The 17,322-nt window shown below is 39.9% G+C and overlaps 1 protein-coding gene across 2 annotated transcripts in view; it reads left to right on the plus strand.

Annotated features, from left to right (window-relative positions):
* LOC123718016 (protein slit) overlaps nucleotides 1-13,611 on the plus strand; it is a 123,651-nt gene extending 110,040 nt beyond the window's left edge. For both annotated transcript variants that reach the window (XM_045674362.1, XM_045674363.1), the window contains 20 exons: nucleotides 910-981; nucleotides 1,245-1,405; nucleotides 1,756-1,885; nucleotides 1,964-2,141; nucleotides 2,644-2,753; nucleotides 3,059-3,442; nucleotides 3,535-3,674; nucleotides 4,420-4,589; nucleotides 4,945-5,112; nucleotides 5,840-5,915; nucleotides 6,196-6,297; nucleotides 7,646-7,778; nucleotides 8,292-8,401; nucleotides 8,562-8,675; nucleotides 9,162-9,328; nucleotides 10,158-10,287; nucleotides 11,712-11,786; nucleotides 11,868-11,932; nucleotides 12,008-12,169; nucleotides 12,398-13,611. In XM_045674362.1, the coding sequence (XP_045530318.1) occupies nucleotides 910-981; nucleotides 1,245-1,405; nucleotides 1,756-1,885; nucleotides 1,964-2,141; nucleotides 2,644-2,753; nucleotides 3,059-3,442; nucleotides 3,535-3,674; nucleotides 4,420-4,589; nucleotides 4,945-5,112; nucleotides 5,840-5,915; nucleotides 6,196-6,297; nucleotides 7,646-7,778; nucleotides 8,292-8,401; nucleotides 8,562-8,675; nucleotides 9,162-9,328; nucleotides 10,158-10,287; nucleotides 11,712-11,786; nucleotides 11,868-11,932; nucleotides 12,008-12,169; nucleotides 12,398-12,505 (2,755 nt within the window). In that variant the 3' untranslated portion in view covers nucleotides 12,506-13,611. The remainder of the gene's footprint in view (nucleotides 1-909; nucleotides 982-1,244; nucleotides 1,406-1,755; nucleotides 1,886-1,963; nucleotides 2,142-2,643; nucleotides 2,754-3,058; nucleotides 3,443-3,534; nucleotides 3,675-4,419; nucleotides 4,590-4,944; nucleotides 5,113-5,839; nucleotides 5,916-6,195; nucleotides 6,298-7,645; nucleotides 7,779-8,291; nucleotides 8,402-8,561; nucleotides 8,676-9,161; nucleotides 9,329-10,157; nucleotides 10,288-11,711; nucleotides 11,787-11,867; nucleotides 11,933-12,007; nucleotides 12,170-12,397) is intronic.
* Nucleotides 13,612-17,322: the final 3,711 nt, after the last annotated feature.

Raw genomic sequence — 17,322 nt, forward strand, 5'->3', positions numbered from 1 at the left:
TAGTCCCTAGTCTGACAGACCCTGGTCTCTGACAGTCTTTTTTTGTCCCTAGTAGGCCCTAGTCTCTGACAGTTCCTGGTCTCTGGTGATCCCTAGTCTCTGACAGACCCTGGTCTCTGACAGTCTTTAGTCCCTAGCAGGCCCTAGTCTCTGACAGTTCCTAGTCTCTGACAGACCCTTATCTCTGACAGTCGCTGTCTCTGGTAGTCCCTAGTCTCTGACAGACCCTGATCTCTGACAGTCGCTAGTCTCTGACAGTCTTTAGTCCCTAGTAGGCCCTAGTCTCTGACAGTTCCTAGTCTCTGGTAGTCCTTAGTCTCTGACAGACCCTGGTCTCTAAAAGTCGCTAGTCTCTGACAGTCTTTAGTCCCTAGTAGGCCCTAGTCTCTGACAGTTCCTAGTCTCTGGTAGTCCCTAGTCTCTGACAGACCCTATTCTCTCTAGAGTCTCTGGTAGTCTCTAGTCTGTAATCCCGTTAACAGAGCCTGTAAGCAATTGCATTGGACAATTTATGTTAAAAAATATTTTTAGTAAATTAGGTTAGTTTGAAGTACTTAATAAGTTTCTTAGTGTAGAGATTTTGCCGGGCTGTCTGATTTCTTATGTGACGTCATAAGAGTCCCAAACCGGTTTTTTTACTTTTTACGACTCGACATTAAAAGTACACATGTACCTTAAAGTTTAAAAAATATCTGAGACATTACATCCTTTTAAGGTCTGTATTATGACTTGTCAATTTTAAAGGAATGTAGGTGATCAGCCTCCTGTGCCTGACACGAAGTTTTCTTCATGCCATTGGTGTGGGGGTTCTACATCACGGATGAGAATCGTACGCTGAACCACTCGGCCAACTTGACCAAAACTGCTTATCAATTATTATATTAATATAATCTTTTGTTAATTTTGCAGATCTTTGGGCGACAATAAGATACGATGTATAGCACCAGGTTCCTTCGACCACCTCACCATGTTGTCTACTCTGTATGTATTTGTTATTTTTAAATTAATTAATTAAAAAAAAACGATTTCACTAATATAATCTTATACCTGACGCTGAGTTTTGAAGTTTACATGAATTTTAAAGAATCTCAAGGCCAGATGATGGTCCCAAGAAGTGCAGACACCTGCCTGCGCATACGCATTCCTAAAAAGGACGTGTATGAATAGTAGGATATATAATGATGGCAGGCATAAGTTGATTTAATTTTTCTAATATTTGTTTAAAATATAAAATTGTCTTCCAGTACTCTATCAGGCAATCCAATTCAATGCTCATGCCACATGGCATGGCTCTCGGGCTGGCTTCGGTCTCGTCGACTCACACCCGCGGCCCTCTGCGCGTCACCATCCGCCCTTGCAGGCACTGACTTGACTCATTTGGAAATTGCAGACTTCAAGTGTACAGGTATGTTCTTCAGAAAAACTAAATGCATTCCATTTTAACGAAAGCACTCTTTCGTCTCTTTCTCTCCAACTGTAATTCTGTTCTGGAAAGAGAGATTTGTTGGTGAAATCATAAGAACGTTTTAGCTCTTAAAGGCTTACCTGATGTGAAGCCTCGCTAGTAGGTTGCCGTCCTTCTAAGTTGGTACGCTCTTTTGAAGGACCCCAAGTCTTCAGATGTTACATGATGCTACTGCCCGTGGACTCACTGCTAGAAGATTCGGAGGGTTGACGATCTTTTAAGGTGGTTTGAAGGACAAAGTCTTCAGCGCGACAAATTGCCATTAACCCATAAATGTGATTCCTTTTCAGCCGAAGATGTGGGTTGCCTCCCATCAGACTACTGCCCCGAGGGCTGCACGTGTGCTGGTAGCGTCGTTCGATGCGCAAGAGCTAAACTAACGGCCTTACCTTCGCGTGTTCCGCCCTACACCACTGAACTGTAAGTTCTTTGACAATTCTTTTCAATTGGAACCAGTGGAACGAAGCCATGGATTATAATGGTACATATAATTTGCAGGTATTTGGAATCCAACGAGATTAGCAGCATCTCATCAGAACAGCTCCGACATTTGGTGCACTTGACCAGACTGGATTTATCCAACAACAAAATATCAGTTCTATCCAATAACACATTCGATGGTTTGACCAAGCTTTCCACGCTCATTGTCAGCTACAATCGGCTTAGATGTGTGCAGGTACTTAATACCGGCAGGGTTATTCTGTAAACTTGCTAAATTAGCTGAAATTGACATCAAAAACAACGATTCCAATAGTTCCAACGGCGCTGTAAAACTCATAGTTTGCTGGAATAATCAATAAAGTACTGATTTCTGGTATTATAATATCGTTACTAAATTAGCTCGAATCTGAACTTTGTGGACGCGATTCCAATCATTCCAAACCTTGGAATCGTCAAATATGATGATTCCGGTTATAACTATGTTTAATAAAATCCATAATGTTCTGGAATCGTGGATATGATTCTAATAATTACAACGTCGATATTAAATTAGCTGGAATCCGAATTTTGTGGCGTCGATTAATTTAAAACTTTGGAATCATCACATATGACGATTCCATTAACAACGATGACGTAACACAACCATAATTGTCTGGAATCGCGAAAAAACGCCTGATTCCAATAATAGTAATATTCGGTACCTTCCTTCAAAATCCTTAATAAACAAAACATTCCAGAGGGATGCCCTCAAAGGCCTGACGCAACTCAGGGTGTTGTCCCTTCACGGCAACAATATCTCAATGCTGGCGGATGGTGTATTCCGCGATCTGGAATCCATCTCCCATGTGTAAGTATGCACTGTTTTGTCTCTTTCTGTCAAATTGTGTTTATGCTGTAATAAAAAGAGACAGAGAAGTCAAAAGTGCCTTGATGTAACATTGTACGTTACAGCACGGGTACTATGTAACTTCCAATTATGAGGTTTCAATAGAATGACAATTAACACGTAAAAAAACTTGACGTTTGCATATGTCATCAGGACCTGGGGCGACTCCATCTTGTCTAGAAGTTTTGGTGGGGTCTTGAAATTACATGAAATACCAATTTGTATAGGTTTTCATGTCACTAATAATAAAAAGCGCCAATTTTTAGTGCCCTTGGCTCAAACCCATTGTACTGCGATTGCTCCCTCCGCTGGCTGGCGGATTGGGTGAAGTCGGGAGGAGAGTTTGTGGAAGCTGGAATAGCGAGGTGTGCTGCCCCCTCCAGGATGACTGACAAACTGCTTCTCAGCACTCATCCGACAGCTTTCACCTGCTCCGGTGAGCCACCGGCGGACATAGTATCGAAATGCAACAAATGCTATCGCAACCCATGTGCGAACGGGGGCAGTTGTTCGCCAAGCCGCGCTGGTGGATTCACGTGCACATGCGCGCGCGGTTACCATGGCGACACGTGTCAATACCAGATTGACGCGTGCTACGGCTCGCCCTGCGCCCACGGAGTCTGTCAGTTGCTGGAGGAAGGACGGTTCCAGTAAGTTATTTTTAACAATATTCCAGTGGCGCTACGACCCCAAAATGGGTCTTGGCCGCAGATTGCTTTGAGACATAAATTTACATTAACAGCTGCGCGTGCTCAGCGGGTTACACGGGCGTGCGATGCGAAGCGGACATAGATGACTGCGTGTCCCACAGATGCCAGAACAACGCCACCTGTCAGGACCGACTTGAGGGATACGCTTGCAAATGCGCGCCTGGCTATATGGGTGAGACTGACTTACCAATATTATTAATGGAATCATTATCATCATTAACATAAACATAATTATCGTTAACATAAACATTAACAGTTAGTGTATTTAAATTTAAATATTATGCAATACATATTTTTTATGAAATAAATACATTATTATTTTATTATTTCGTTAACGTTTGACTCTTTTTCTATATATGTATTCCATCTTTGTCTATATCTTGACAGAGCGGTCGTGATCGCTATGTAGTAGTGGTAATCAAAGGAGCAGATGTGATGCGCTTCACGACGTTTCGCCATCGTTGCCTATTAGTGGTCATCCTGCTACACTCATTGAGTGTACCTCCTACGGCAGACTTGATCTGGTCAGTCCAACGCGTAGGTGACCTTCCGCGCGGTCTAGTGCCTCATTATCATTACATCGATCAAAATGTATGTCCCTCTCTGGCGGTATTTTTGATTTGTGGTTCCTTTGCGAACTAATTCTTGAAACTCCTACGCATAAAACTGAATTCTTTCTGCACAGACTCCTTTGTTTAATTATTAACCAGTCATGCAACCTTCTTCAGAATTTTTTTTCTATATATACATATATATTTTGACTCTAAAGTGCGTATGTTCCTTCATGAATATCATTAAGACAATCAAGAGATGACAACAATGATTCTATTTCCCTTTCATTTAATAAAAGTCCAAAAATTCTTTTCAAAGCAAGGAAGAGATCCTAGCCAATTGAGTAATTACAATCATAAATTTAGGTGAATTCTGCGAGAAGAAGATCCCATTCTGCACTTCGGAGTTTGCGCCATGCGCCAACGGAGGCACCTGCGTGGACCACGGCAGCCACTACTCCTGCGCATGCCCCAAGGGTTATGCTGGCCAGAACTGCACCCTTAACCCTGATGACTGCATCAACCATATGTGCCAGGTATAGCTTGTTGAATGTAGTCTTTGCCTTGGTAGACTCAGAGGATCCAACTTAACCCTTCCCTAAGCCCCACAGTTCCAGCCTCAAGTGTACATAAATCCGTGACGCGGACCTGCGTATGCGCATTATCGCATTCATTTAATCACTGACATTGAAATATTGATGAACAGTATTTGGGGATAATGGCTTTCCCGTGGCATCTGCTGCACCGTCGCGAGCGGTATGCTTTTTTCCGCTTGTGGCGTTCCTCCATACCACCCGAATTCAGCCCTAGATGGGTGCTGCAACTTGTCTAAAACTTGTCAAAGTCATGGTAACTTTAGACATGGAAAAAGTTTGATTATTTTCACCGTAGAACGGAGCGACGTGCGTTGACGGGCTGGACGAGTACCGCTGCGCGTGCGCGAGTGGTTACGCGGGGCGGTACTGCGAGGCCGCACCCCACGCCGCCCTCGGGACCTCACCGTGCGCGCACCACGACTGCGTACACGGGGTCTGCTATCTGCGTCCCCAGCAGCATTTGGTAAGACTTTTTTAAATATCCATAAAAAAATATCTTATTTCGGCCATACAATGTGCAGAGGCGATGAGAACTTGGAGAAACTGATTGTGGTTGGTAAAACGGAAGGCAAAAGATCACGTGGATCACCAACCAGATGGACCGATCAAGTGAGACTTGTCATCCTCAGAACTGTCATAAGAGAGGCGCTGGAAAGAAACCGGTGGAAACAAAAAGACCGCTCCAAATGCTTCCTTGCTGACCACAACGCTGAGACATGATCTTCCGATTAATGAGAAATATATATATATATTTATGTCGCAGATTCGAAGCCAGACATTATTCGTCCTTGCTCCGATATTTGGATTTTATTTTAAATAACTCAGTTCACACTACTGACTTTGACTTTGACACATTAACAATTTACAAATGACATATCAAAATAATTTTCATTACATTTTTTTTTAAATAATTGACTACATTTTTATCCAAAACTAACAATAACAAATATTAGTAAATTTAATAAATGCGAAGACATCGTAAAAAGAATCAAAGCCAAAAGTCAATTATTAATATAGGTAACACAATGTGTGTACAATGTTATGAACGTCAAGGATGTAGAAGAAGCAAAAAACCTTATCTTCTTTTTTTACCAAATAGGATACGAGCCTGATTGACAGCCATAAAAGGCAATTTTTGTTGAGGCCTTTGAGGTAAGGTTTACTTACAATATTTTCTTCCTGTGTTCCAGGACGACATAATGATGGACCGTCCCCTTTTGACTTCAAATAATGATTACCTTTGCAAATGTGCCCCGGGATACTCTGGTAAGTTTTTACTTCATTGTGTGACTCTCTTCCCTGATGTCCTAGAACCTCGACTTTGCACCAATGGGCTTTCTTTAGTATTTTACATTCGCTCTTACAAAGGAGTTTGTCTTGCTTTAGACTCAAAGTCCAGGGCGTGTATCGGGCACAGGAGGCCGATCACCAGTAGGTGCCTATTAGATTGACAAATCATGACACAGATGCAGAATTGAGGCCCAGACCTAAAAGGGTTACTGATGTTTTTTTCATACGTTAAGCCTATCATAATATTCGTTGGCAGGTCGCCTGTGCGAATATTTGACATCACTGACATTTAACCACAACGACTCACTGGTGGAGCTGGAGCCTCTACGGACCACGCCCAACGCTAACATCACCCTAGGTGAGTTAATTATAACAGTGTTTGTTATACAACAATAAAAAAAAACAAAAAATAAAAAATTACCAGGTAATGAGTATCTACTCTTAAACTGCTTATTTTAATACCAAAAGTAAGGGTTATATTCAGAAAGCTGAGTTTTACTCCGGTACGTCAAAAATTACTTGAATTTTGACATATGGGAGACATCCATGGGCTTTCGAAGCAGTGGTATCTACCACAAATCTACAATCCAACAATGTTATTTGATTTTTAGCAGAAAATTATACACAAGTTGAAGAGAGATGATCATAAACCGTCATGCAGAAATCTTTTACATTCATTACTTCATACGTTAAGTAGCGAAAAAAAATCTCTTCCCAAATGCATCCCCAAAAATTTCTGGCCGTTTCTGACCAATGACTTGGTACTTTGATCAATTGTTGAAGATTCTTCAACTAAGAGTCCGTCTGCCAGGTCTTCTGCCAAATAAGCGTCCTTCTGTTTTTGTCATAAGCACTTCTTTGTTCTTCTGTATTCAGTTCAGCACGATTGTGTTTCGTATGCGGTATGTCCAAGATATATTAAGCATATAGAAACCCAGATCTCGAACAATTCCAGTTTGATTGACATAGTCCGGGCAGTGTTTGCGTTTTCTATACAGTGTTCTGTAATTTTCTGAAAATTATTTGGCTCGATCCCTCCTTCTTCTATTCAACACCGTATCGTATCACTTCAAAATTTCATCAACATCATCTTAATGGCTGGAAGTCATCCATAGTCCGTTTTACTAGGCACTTTCTTTTGCGAACTGTCTCTTTTTGGAATCTACTCTCGGTAGGGGATTCCCTAAGAGAAGAGACCTCCAACTGTTCAAAAGAACCGTTAACTCCTACCTCAACTGGCAACGCAGCCAGGGTGTCTATGGGCTGGTTTTCGTATATATATAAAAAAAAACAGCAAGCTCCTTTTCAATGCTTCAACGGACTCGATGCTGAGAGCTTCTTTCTCATCTCACTGTACCTATTGTTTAGGGTCTCGATGGGTCTTTGGTGTAGGAATAGAACCCACCGTGGTGGTGCCCTCCTCCAGGTTGGTATCATCTTTATTTTTCGACGATCCATTTCTCGCTATAGCTATGATATCCTGTGACCGCTTGGGTCTTAGTCATATAAAGTATAAATTCTGAAAATGATTAGAAATTACGAAAAATCTGAGTGAAAACTAATAGTCTAAACAAAATGGCCGATAATGGTCCTTGAAACCAACAGTGAAATACCAGCTCTGGTCAGCAGTACCAGATCCCTTTTTTTATGCATGTTATTTCTTCGTTATGATTCGAGAGAAATGAAACGCTAAATCCCTGTTGCAGTGTTCAGTAGCGTGCAACAGCACGGCGTGTTGGTGTACGTAGGGGCTGGGGAACACCTCGCGGTGGAACTCTTCAACGGAAGGATAAGGGTCAGTTATGACCTTGGGAACCATCCTACGTCCACGATGTACAGGTATTGCCTGATATAAATACATTATTTATTTTATGAAAAAAATAGCGTACCAATTCCTAAAAGCTGGCAACGAACTTGAGAGCCATTTAGCAATGTGAGCTAGTGACAATACATCAGATGAGCTTCGTGCCTGTTTGCCCCATGTTGCCACTGAGGCTTTCGGGCCAGTCAGTGAATAACAATTTAGCCTCATTTATTCTAGAAGATACATAGACTTATAATTTTATAAAAAAATAATTCCAAGGATCTCTTATAGTTAGAGTATACGCCCTTACCAAATGGCTACATCTCTCTCAGCTTGATAATTTTTCTCGCAGTCTTCTCCACCTACTGGCTCCATCTGTCTCTATCCTGAACAGTCTCCCAAATCCCACTAACTTATTTAAGCTTGTCAGCCCACCGTGCAAGAACATCTCTATTTCTTTTGGTGATTCCTTTTCACCCTGTTACCCTCTTCCATTTGTCATTGTTTCACTCATACTAAAGTTAACTGTATTTTTTTATGAATCGCAGTTTTGAAATGGTGTCAGATGGCGCCTACCACAAGGCAGAGCTATTGGCTCTGGGGAAAAACTTCACATTAAGAGTCGACGACGGACCGGCGAGGTCTATAATTAACGAAGGTAATTTTAACCCGACAGCATGACAATAAAAATGGTAGAATTATGTCTCATGAATGAACAAGATATAGTTTGACTCATACCTGCTGCTGAGTTCCACAACTTAGCGTTTTCAGGCACTATGTGAAACCAGCTGCCCACTGAATAAATATTACATTTAAAGGCAACAACGAATATCTGCGAGTGGACCGCGCTATGTACCTTGGAGGAGTCCCCGAAGACGTCGCGAGAGAAGCCTTCTCCAAGTGGCATTTGAGGAATATTACCAGCTTCAAAGGTAGGTTCCAGTTTTCTTTTACACTTGACTATAACGATGAGCGGTTCGAATATTGCCTTTGCATGGAGATTGACCCCACATATCTGCATCTTCCACCGCATTTACTATGGAGAGTGATGTCCGACTTGTTCCAATAAATACCTGCAGCTGTATTTTATTAGCGGACGTCGTGACCTTTCATCCTTTCCATCACGACGCCTGGCGTTCCAGAACATAGTGCTTTTTAAAGCACTGCCGCGCACCACCTTTTTGTGGTACTAGCTACCAGAAGAGGTGTTTCAGACAGTTCCTTGGCATCTGTTCCATTTTTAGCTAAGACCTCCTCCAAATCTCTGCGTTGTACTGTCTCTCCTATCTTAAATCCTTCCACATAAAGAGGACGATAAAAATCTTCCTCTTTTCCTATTGGACCTTGGGCACCAGTTTATAAATTTTCCGTTCCACTTATCACTTCAGAAGATAATGAAAAGAATCTCCATTTGTTAGGTTGCCTGAAGGAAGCATGGATGAACCACAAGCGCGTGGACTTTGTGAACGCGGCCCGTATGGTGCGCACGGGAGCCGGCTGCGGGGAGGCGCCGGGGGAGAGGGCAGACGGAGCTGGCGCCCCACCCTTCGTCTCCGCGCTTCAGGAGGACCAGGTTCACAGATCGGTGAGTATTTATGCCAGTTAGGTTCTAAGCGCAGTGACAGATCTGCAGCGTTTAGAGCTCAATTTAAAAGCAGTTCCTTCAGTGGAACTCTTGTACTACCCTTGAGAATTTAATATGGATTAATTTAAGTGGTTAAACAGGCATCTCCTGGACAGGTACTCCAATAGGCTGCATCTCACATCAGGTGGGAGTATGGCCATACGTCTGCCCAGTATAAATTCTCATGCCTGCAGTCTTAATTTTGATTTTCGGATGAGCCTCTTTGAATTATCTACGCAGTAACAATCACTCCTACGGTGAAGAAGTATATCGTGAGGATTGAGACCTTAAAGTGACACTCAGGTCCAGACCCAAAAGGATGTTATGGAAATGACAATGAAAATTGGACAAAGATAACAGCGTCACGATTAAAAAGTACTAAAGGTCAAAATAAAATTTGGAAACAGAGTAAAGGGCCGGCAATGCACTCGCGAGCCTTCTGGCATTGAGTAACCATGGTATGACTTAACATTAGGTGAGCCTCCTGCCCGATTTCCCTGTTGTATAAAAAAGCGGCTATCGGTGACAGGATACACCATAACGTATTTAAAAAAAAAATTAGAAATAGTCGTGCATCAGAGTAAAAGACCGGCAACGCACTAGCGAGCCCTCTGTGTATCACTGTGTTCTATTATAAAAAAGGTGTTGTGTGGGTGACAGCTTACGATGTATTTAAAAATTATGAAATAGTACAAAACGTCAAAGTTAAAGTAAGCCGGGATTCAGAGTAAAAAGTCGGCAACACACTCGCGAGCCTCTGGCTTGTGCACTAAATAATGGAATGTATCAGGACCCTTGCGTGCCCAACCCGTGTGGCAGAGGAGGCCGTTGTGTCCGCGAGGAGCATTCGTCTTCTGACTTCACGTGCCGATGTCGCCCTGGAACTGCCGGAGCCCAGTGCGAGCTGCTGACTTCGCTTGGTAAGATTTTTTATATCCCTCATTATGTATGTGTATTTAAAAAATAATCTCAGTGACTTTGACTTTTTTAATTCACTGTAGTATATTGTTCAGTGGCGTTGCAACCCTTGAGTTTTGGATATATATTAAATAAATTAAACATAAAAATAGCCTTTAAGGGGACTGACATGGGGGTTATGAAGGGTGTCTTATAACTAACTTGTAATTAATACGGTGACAAAAAGTTTACGTACGTACTGTTTACGTTCCTGGAGATGAAAAGTTATTTGAATCTGAAATATTATTAGTAAATGTCAATTATCAAAGAGGTCAGTTACGATTGTAAATATGTGGAAGTAAAGTAGTTAAATCAGAGAGTTAATTGAATCTGAAATATTATTAGTAAATGTCAATTATCAAAGAGGTCAGTTACGATTGTAAATATGTGTCAGTAAAGTAGTTAAATCAGAGAGTTAATTGAATCTGAAATATTATTAGTAAATGTCAATTATCAAAGAGGTCAGTTACGATTGTAAATATGTGGAAGTAAAGTAGTTAAATCAGAGAGTTAATTGAATCTCTAAACAGTTAAATAAAAATCGATATTCAATCAAGTCGCTAAAGTTCCGTCAGACAAGTGATTGAACGAAACGTTTAACGAGATTCCTAAACGTTGCTAGGCAACGAGACTAACCTAACCTAACCATTTATAATAAAGCAAAACACGGAATATCCAAACTCTCAGTTCTTCATCATCACACCGAAATAACAATAACAAATGAATCTTATTAATCACCACGCTGGCTTTCTTGGCTGGCTGGCTATTTGAATCAAAATACTAGCGACTTGATTGAATATCGACATTTAATTAACTGTCTAGAGATTCAATTAACTCTCTGACTTGACTACTTTACTGCGACATATCGATACTGGCTGATATGAATACGTTTAGACAAAAAAAAATGGTTTTTTTTTGCAAAATTCTTTTCATCCAGTACTTTTGATTATTGACATACGATTTTCGGAACCAATCTCATTGGTGTTCTTATAATGTTCCAAATTTAAATAACTTTAGATTTCCTAACACTAGTCATTATCTTTAATCCTTGAATAAACAAAAGTGACGTCACGTTATATTTTAACTGTTTTTTAATACACGCTTAGTCTTGTCAGCCAGTATGTTTATACAATCGTAACCGACCTCTTTGGTAATTGATTTACTAACATTATTTCAAATTCAAATAACTTTTCATATCCAGGAACGTATTCAGAAGATTTTTTGTACAGTATTAATCAAAAGGTAGTAAATTAGTATAAAATGACACCCTTCATAACCCCCATGACAATCCAACTTAAAGGAACTTTTTATGTTTTATTTAACCAAGGGTTGTAACACCACTGTATGAATTAGTATAGCGTATTGAGTTACAAGATTGTACATTCAGGTGGCGCTCCAGTCATAACACAGAGCAAGTTACCGCCGAGGAAACAAACCATCAGCAATGTGCAGGCTTCACCTGGTAAGATTGTCAATTGTCTAACACACATAAAATACATACATAAAAATAAGGCTAATATTTGATGATTCAAATTAATTTCAGCGGCTCCTGCTAAACCAGCAGATAGGGCCTCGGCCGCCTCACCACCTCAGGCGGCTTGTCGAAAGGTAAGGTTTTGATGCAATACATTTAAAATATATTAATTTAAAATATATTGTGCCTTAATGGGGAATCATTTAAAGGAAGCAACTCGGGAGTTCATAACCGAAGGCTCGTGTCGCAGCCGTCGCGCTGTGCGTGGAGCCCGATGCGTGGGCCCCGGGGGACGTGGGGCTCCGTCTGGGGCCTCGGGGGCCTGCCCGCGCTCACAGTGCTGCGCACCGAGGAAGACTAAGAAGAGAAAGGTATATCAGCAAATTACATACAAATATCTTACCTAATTACTACTAATTGCCAGAGAGCTCGCGAGTGTGTTGCCGGCCTTTTAAGTAATGGTACTCTTAGAACTTTAAGTCGAATTGGTTCGGAATTACCTACCGTCTATGAACACACTCAATGCTCAATGCAATGAGAGCTTGCGAGTACGGTGCCCGTCTTTAAGTATTGGTAAAGAAATATTTTTTAATTAACAGATTCGACTTGTATGCTCCGATGGTACCCGATACACCAAAGACATTGAGATCGTGCGGAAGTGCGCATGCGGCAAGAAATGCAACCGAAGCACGCCGTTCCTGCACTAATTTGACATTACGCCATCATTGACATTAAAATGACACTGCCGTCTCATTTAACCACAGATGCTGCCCAAATGTAATAACAACGACCTAATTGGCCTAATTTGCAATTGATATACCGGGGCCCCCTGATGAGGCCCCAAAGGAATCTGTCAAACTTTGTCGATAACCTCAATTTTTATATCATAGATTAGTTTAGATATAAATACCCAGTAGTTGTAAGTTATGTACTCAAAGATTTAAAATAGCTTTACTGTTGGCATAATATTATTTGCCCTAGAGGCTGATCTGGCATTTGCAAATAAATTCAGGGCCCTAAATATATATCTAGTTATGTTCTGATTTTGCGTTTATGTAACACTTAAACTTAATCTTTTTTTGTATAATATTTGTATGTACGTTAAACTGTTTGATTTTTATTCGGAAATCTGGGCCTCAAAATCAAATAAAAAAATCAGACGTTAATTTACAAACTTCGGGGCTCCAAAATCAAGTTCGGCCCTGGATATTTTGATATTTATGTAAGATGTTGCTTTAATGATTTTATAAATATCAAACACCTCAGGTTTATTTACAAACTACGGGCCCCAATATCAAGTACGGCCCTGGATATTTTGATATTTATGTAAGATGTTGCTTTAATGATTTTATAAATATCAAACACCTCAGGTTTATTTACAAACTACGGGCCCCAATATCAAGTACGGCCCTGGATATTTTGATATTTATGTAAGATGTTGCTTTAATGATTTTATAAATATCAAACACCTCAGGTTTATTTACAAACTACGGGCCCCAATATCAAGTACGGCCCTGGCTAACGATTCTTGCCGGTTTCGAATTAGATAAGAAATTTTGTATAAAATATTTATTAATATTTCGTTGCTAACGCTAATTGTAAATGTGTAGCATAGGTTTTTAGCATTCCGTATTTATTTCTACCGTCGGTAGCCATTCAGTATTAGTTAAATCTGCTGAGGACTAGTATCCTTCGTAGATCACTTAAGTAAGCTTTAAGTTGGTCATGTGGTCGCATGCGCTTCTGTAATCTATTATGTAATATTGTCTATGAACTTTATAATTTATTGATGTAATAAAGACGATGTTAGATATTCTGTGTTTTATTGTGCCTCAAGATATTTTAATGACTGTCTAATATTATTCTGTGCTTCGGTTCGACCTGCGTTAAATAATAAACATTTAAACCCTCATTACAAAAAAAAAGAATCAGACTAGACAGCGAAATGACGTTGACGTTTCAAGACATGTAGTCTGTGCACAATTGGCGGGAAATGCGCTACAATTTTGGCAATTGGTAACGCACTTTTGCAAGTATTAATATACCTATAACACTTTGACAGTTTAGCTCTATTAGTAATAAGTCAACTTATTAAACAACTATTCAATACAAAATGACTTAAAGGTCTCGGTTGGGTTACCAGGCCATAAATTAGAAAAAAAAAATACAAAATATAATCAGATTTCATTTGAACATTGAACAAGCTGACACGGCTCACGTGTGTTCCAAACAATATTGAAGAGCTGAAGAGTAATTTTGAATTATATTTATTCGAATTATATAATATTATAATATTATGTATGTGTGAATAGGTGTAAGTAGTATTTAAGATATTGTCTTTGAACAATAAATCAGATTTGAATATTGCTCTGTCGTATTCATTTCTCGCTTCCTTTCAACGTGGCAAAGACTACTTCAAGCCCTCAATTATCGTGGTGAGCCTGCCCGATAGCTTTGAGATAATCCCACCACCTCGAACCTTTGATCCTACCCATAGAGCTCCGTCTGTTACCTTAGGTATCTTGGTGCAGACATCCGGTACTTATTTATATTAGGTCCTTACATATGAAATTGGCGTTTTGTCGTACTGGCCACTTTGACCTCAAATACCTCCTCTTTGGTTAGGAATTTCAAATTCAAATTAGTACAGCTATTTACTCATGTATTTGTGCTTCGATGACCGTCATTCATTTGTTTTTTTCTTCTGTTGTTTTCTGTTTGCGTCACTCATTTTCCAAAATGGAAAACTTAAAGTAACGCATTATTTACGAGTACGAGTTCCGCCGTGGCACTTGTGCTGCGGAAACGACTCGAAGGGTGAATGATGTGTATGGCGGTCATGTTGCAAAAGACAACACAGTTCGTTTTTGCTTCCAACGTTTTCATTCTGGACCTGCAGAACAAGCCCCGTGGACGGCCTGAGACCCAAGTTGATAATGAAGTATTGAAGGCTATTGTGGAAGCGGATCCATCGCAAACCACGTCCGAGTTAGCTGCAGGCCACGGTGTTAGTTATAAAACTGTTTTAATTGAAGTTGAAGCAAATTGGGAAGATTAAAAATCTTGAAAGGTGGGTACCTCACGAATTGACTGAAGCAAACCGGCAAACGCGCGTCGACTGCTGCGTTACATTACTGAACCGACACAATAATGAAGGTATTTTAAACCGAAACATTACCTGTGATGAAAAATGGATTCTTTACGATAATCGGAAGCGCTCAGCGATTGCGCTCTCCAACCATTGGGTTGGATCCTGGCCAGCCAGCCAAATCCTGCCTCAAGCGAAAATTAACCCCAAAAAAGTTACATGTAAGCGTTTGGTAGACTAGTGCCGGTATTGTTCATTGCAGTTTTCTCAAATCTGGCCAGACTATTACGGCTGATGTCTATTGTCAGCAATTGCAAACCATGATGGAAAAGCTAGCGGCTAAACAACCTAGGCTGGTCAATCGCTCCACGCCACTGCTACTTCACGACAACGCTAGACCACACACTGCACAACATACGGCTACCAAATTAGAAGAGCTTCAATTGGAATGTCTAAGACATCCTCCGTACTCCCCGGACCTTGCTCCAACAGATTACCATTTTTTTCGAAATTTGGACAACTTCTTGCAAGGGAAAAAATTTAACTCTGATGGGGCAGTCCAAATCGCCTTCGCAGATTTTATTGATTCCCGTCCGACTGTTTTTTTTAGTAAAGGGATCAATGAACTACCTATAAGATGGCAAAAGTGCATAGAAAACAACGGTTCATACTTTGATTAATTAAATATATTATATTTAAAAATATTCGACTTTTTGTTCCTCCCATACAAAACGCCAATTTCATATGTAAGGACCTAATATGTTCACTATCTATGTATTACGGTACATCTGTAGGGCTTAGCGATATATTAGCTTATATATTTCATTATCTAGTGCATCTTGCATACATACATTACATATACAATACAGACACTGCTAACATACGACACATATAAAGATTAAACACACATTTTACAGTCCACTAGCTAGCAAGCTGTACAAAATAGTAGATTAGATAGTTAAACCAAGCAAGTGAGTATTAAGTGTAGAGTTGACGTTACATCAAATGCACGTCTGTGCAGGCGAAATTGGCGGGAAATGCGTGCGTGACGCTTCGCGCTACAACTTTGACAATTGGCATCGCTAACAATATTGGAAATAAAACATTTAATGACGTCAATTAAATGAATTTGAAGATTCCATTACAATGTGTAAGATTTGGGAACCCTTTTAAGTAAAAAAAATATACCTGTGTCAGGGTTTCCAGCTCTTTCATAACAAACTTAGTTATACATTCCTTAAAATATTTAATTTATATATAATTTAGTTACATCTTTTATTATTTTGTTGTTGATTTTTAACTCCTTTCAACACGCTTGAGTGCATAAGTGAGTGTGTGAGTGCAAATGTGTGAGTGAGTGAGTCAGTGAGCGAATGAATAAAGTCTGTACTACATACTAGGCCTCAGAAGAAGCTCTAACTCTGCCTAGGGTATGTTCATGAGAGAAATGGGGATGTTGTTGGTCAGACAGGACCGACTTCGCCAGATACAATATGCAAACTACATCTATAATAAAGTCTGCTTATCTTCCACAATTTCAACGGTGAAAGGTCTGGTTTCTGAACACATTACGCAGAGTTGGAGATTCTACCTGTTACATATTATCTACTCACACATACAGCCAAATTCACCAACACTCACAGATATAGTTAAAAAAAATTGTTATGGAAACAAAACTATTAAGTGTGTTATGGAGGAACTGGGAATTTCACAGAATTCTCTTACAAGGGTTTGCAAATCTTACCCATTCATATTTATTCACTTTTGAATACTTTATATTTACTCTACAATAATCATACTCTCTGAATTAAGGCACTTTGAATTCCGTAGGAGTTGGGGAGGGGGCTGAAGAATAAAACTCTCAAATATTGTTTAAAATAAATTTATTATTCAATATAATTTGTACGCTTCGCGCTGATTACATTCCCGTAACAATACAATTCATTAATGAAAAATACATTTACAAGTCTAGTCTACGGGTCCCTCAACCTACCAACCGTAGAGAATTGGAACCGAATATTCGATAATTGGTATTGCCAACATTAATTAGGCGGGTAGAGGCCACTACAGAGCTGCCAACATAAATAGTCTGTCAAACGTCAATGTCACACATATTAAACCTCTCTCAAAATGTCTAGTTATGTAAATATAGTAAACTCGCGTTTCAATCTGTATGCGCCATTTGTCAAACATCAGTGTTGCCAACTTCGTCGCAATACCATTTATGTTGGAAGATATTTTATAAGTCCTTTAAATTAATATAAAAATGTACAATACACGTTCTGCGCAAATTCAGAGGCCATAGTTTACCTTTTAAATAGTTAATTTCATTGCAATGACAGTTCCGGACATGTAAAATTAAGCAATTTAATATAACTATTTGCTTTTTTCTCTTCTCTCCGGGCAAACAATTCGTTGTATGTAGATATGTAGCGA

This window comes from Pieris brassicae, chromosome 14, assembly GCF_905147105.1.
Source record: "Pieris brassicae chromosome 14, ilPieBrab1.1, whole genome shotgun sequence".
Lineage (NCBI taxonomy): Eukaryota > Metazoa > Arthropoda > Insecta > Lepidoptera > Pieridae > Pieris > Pieris brassicae.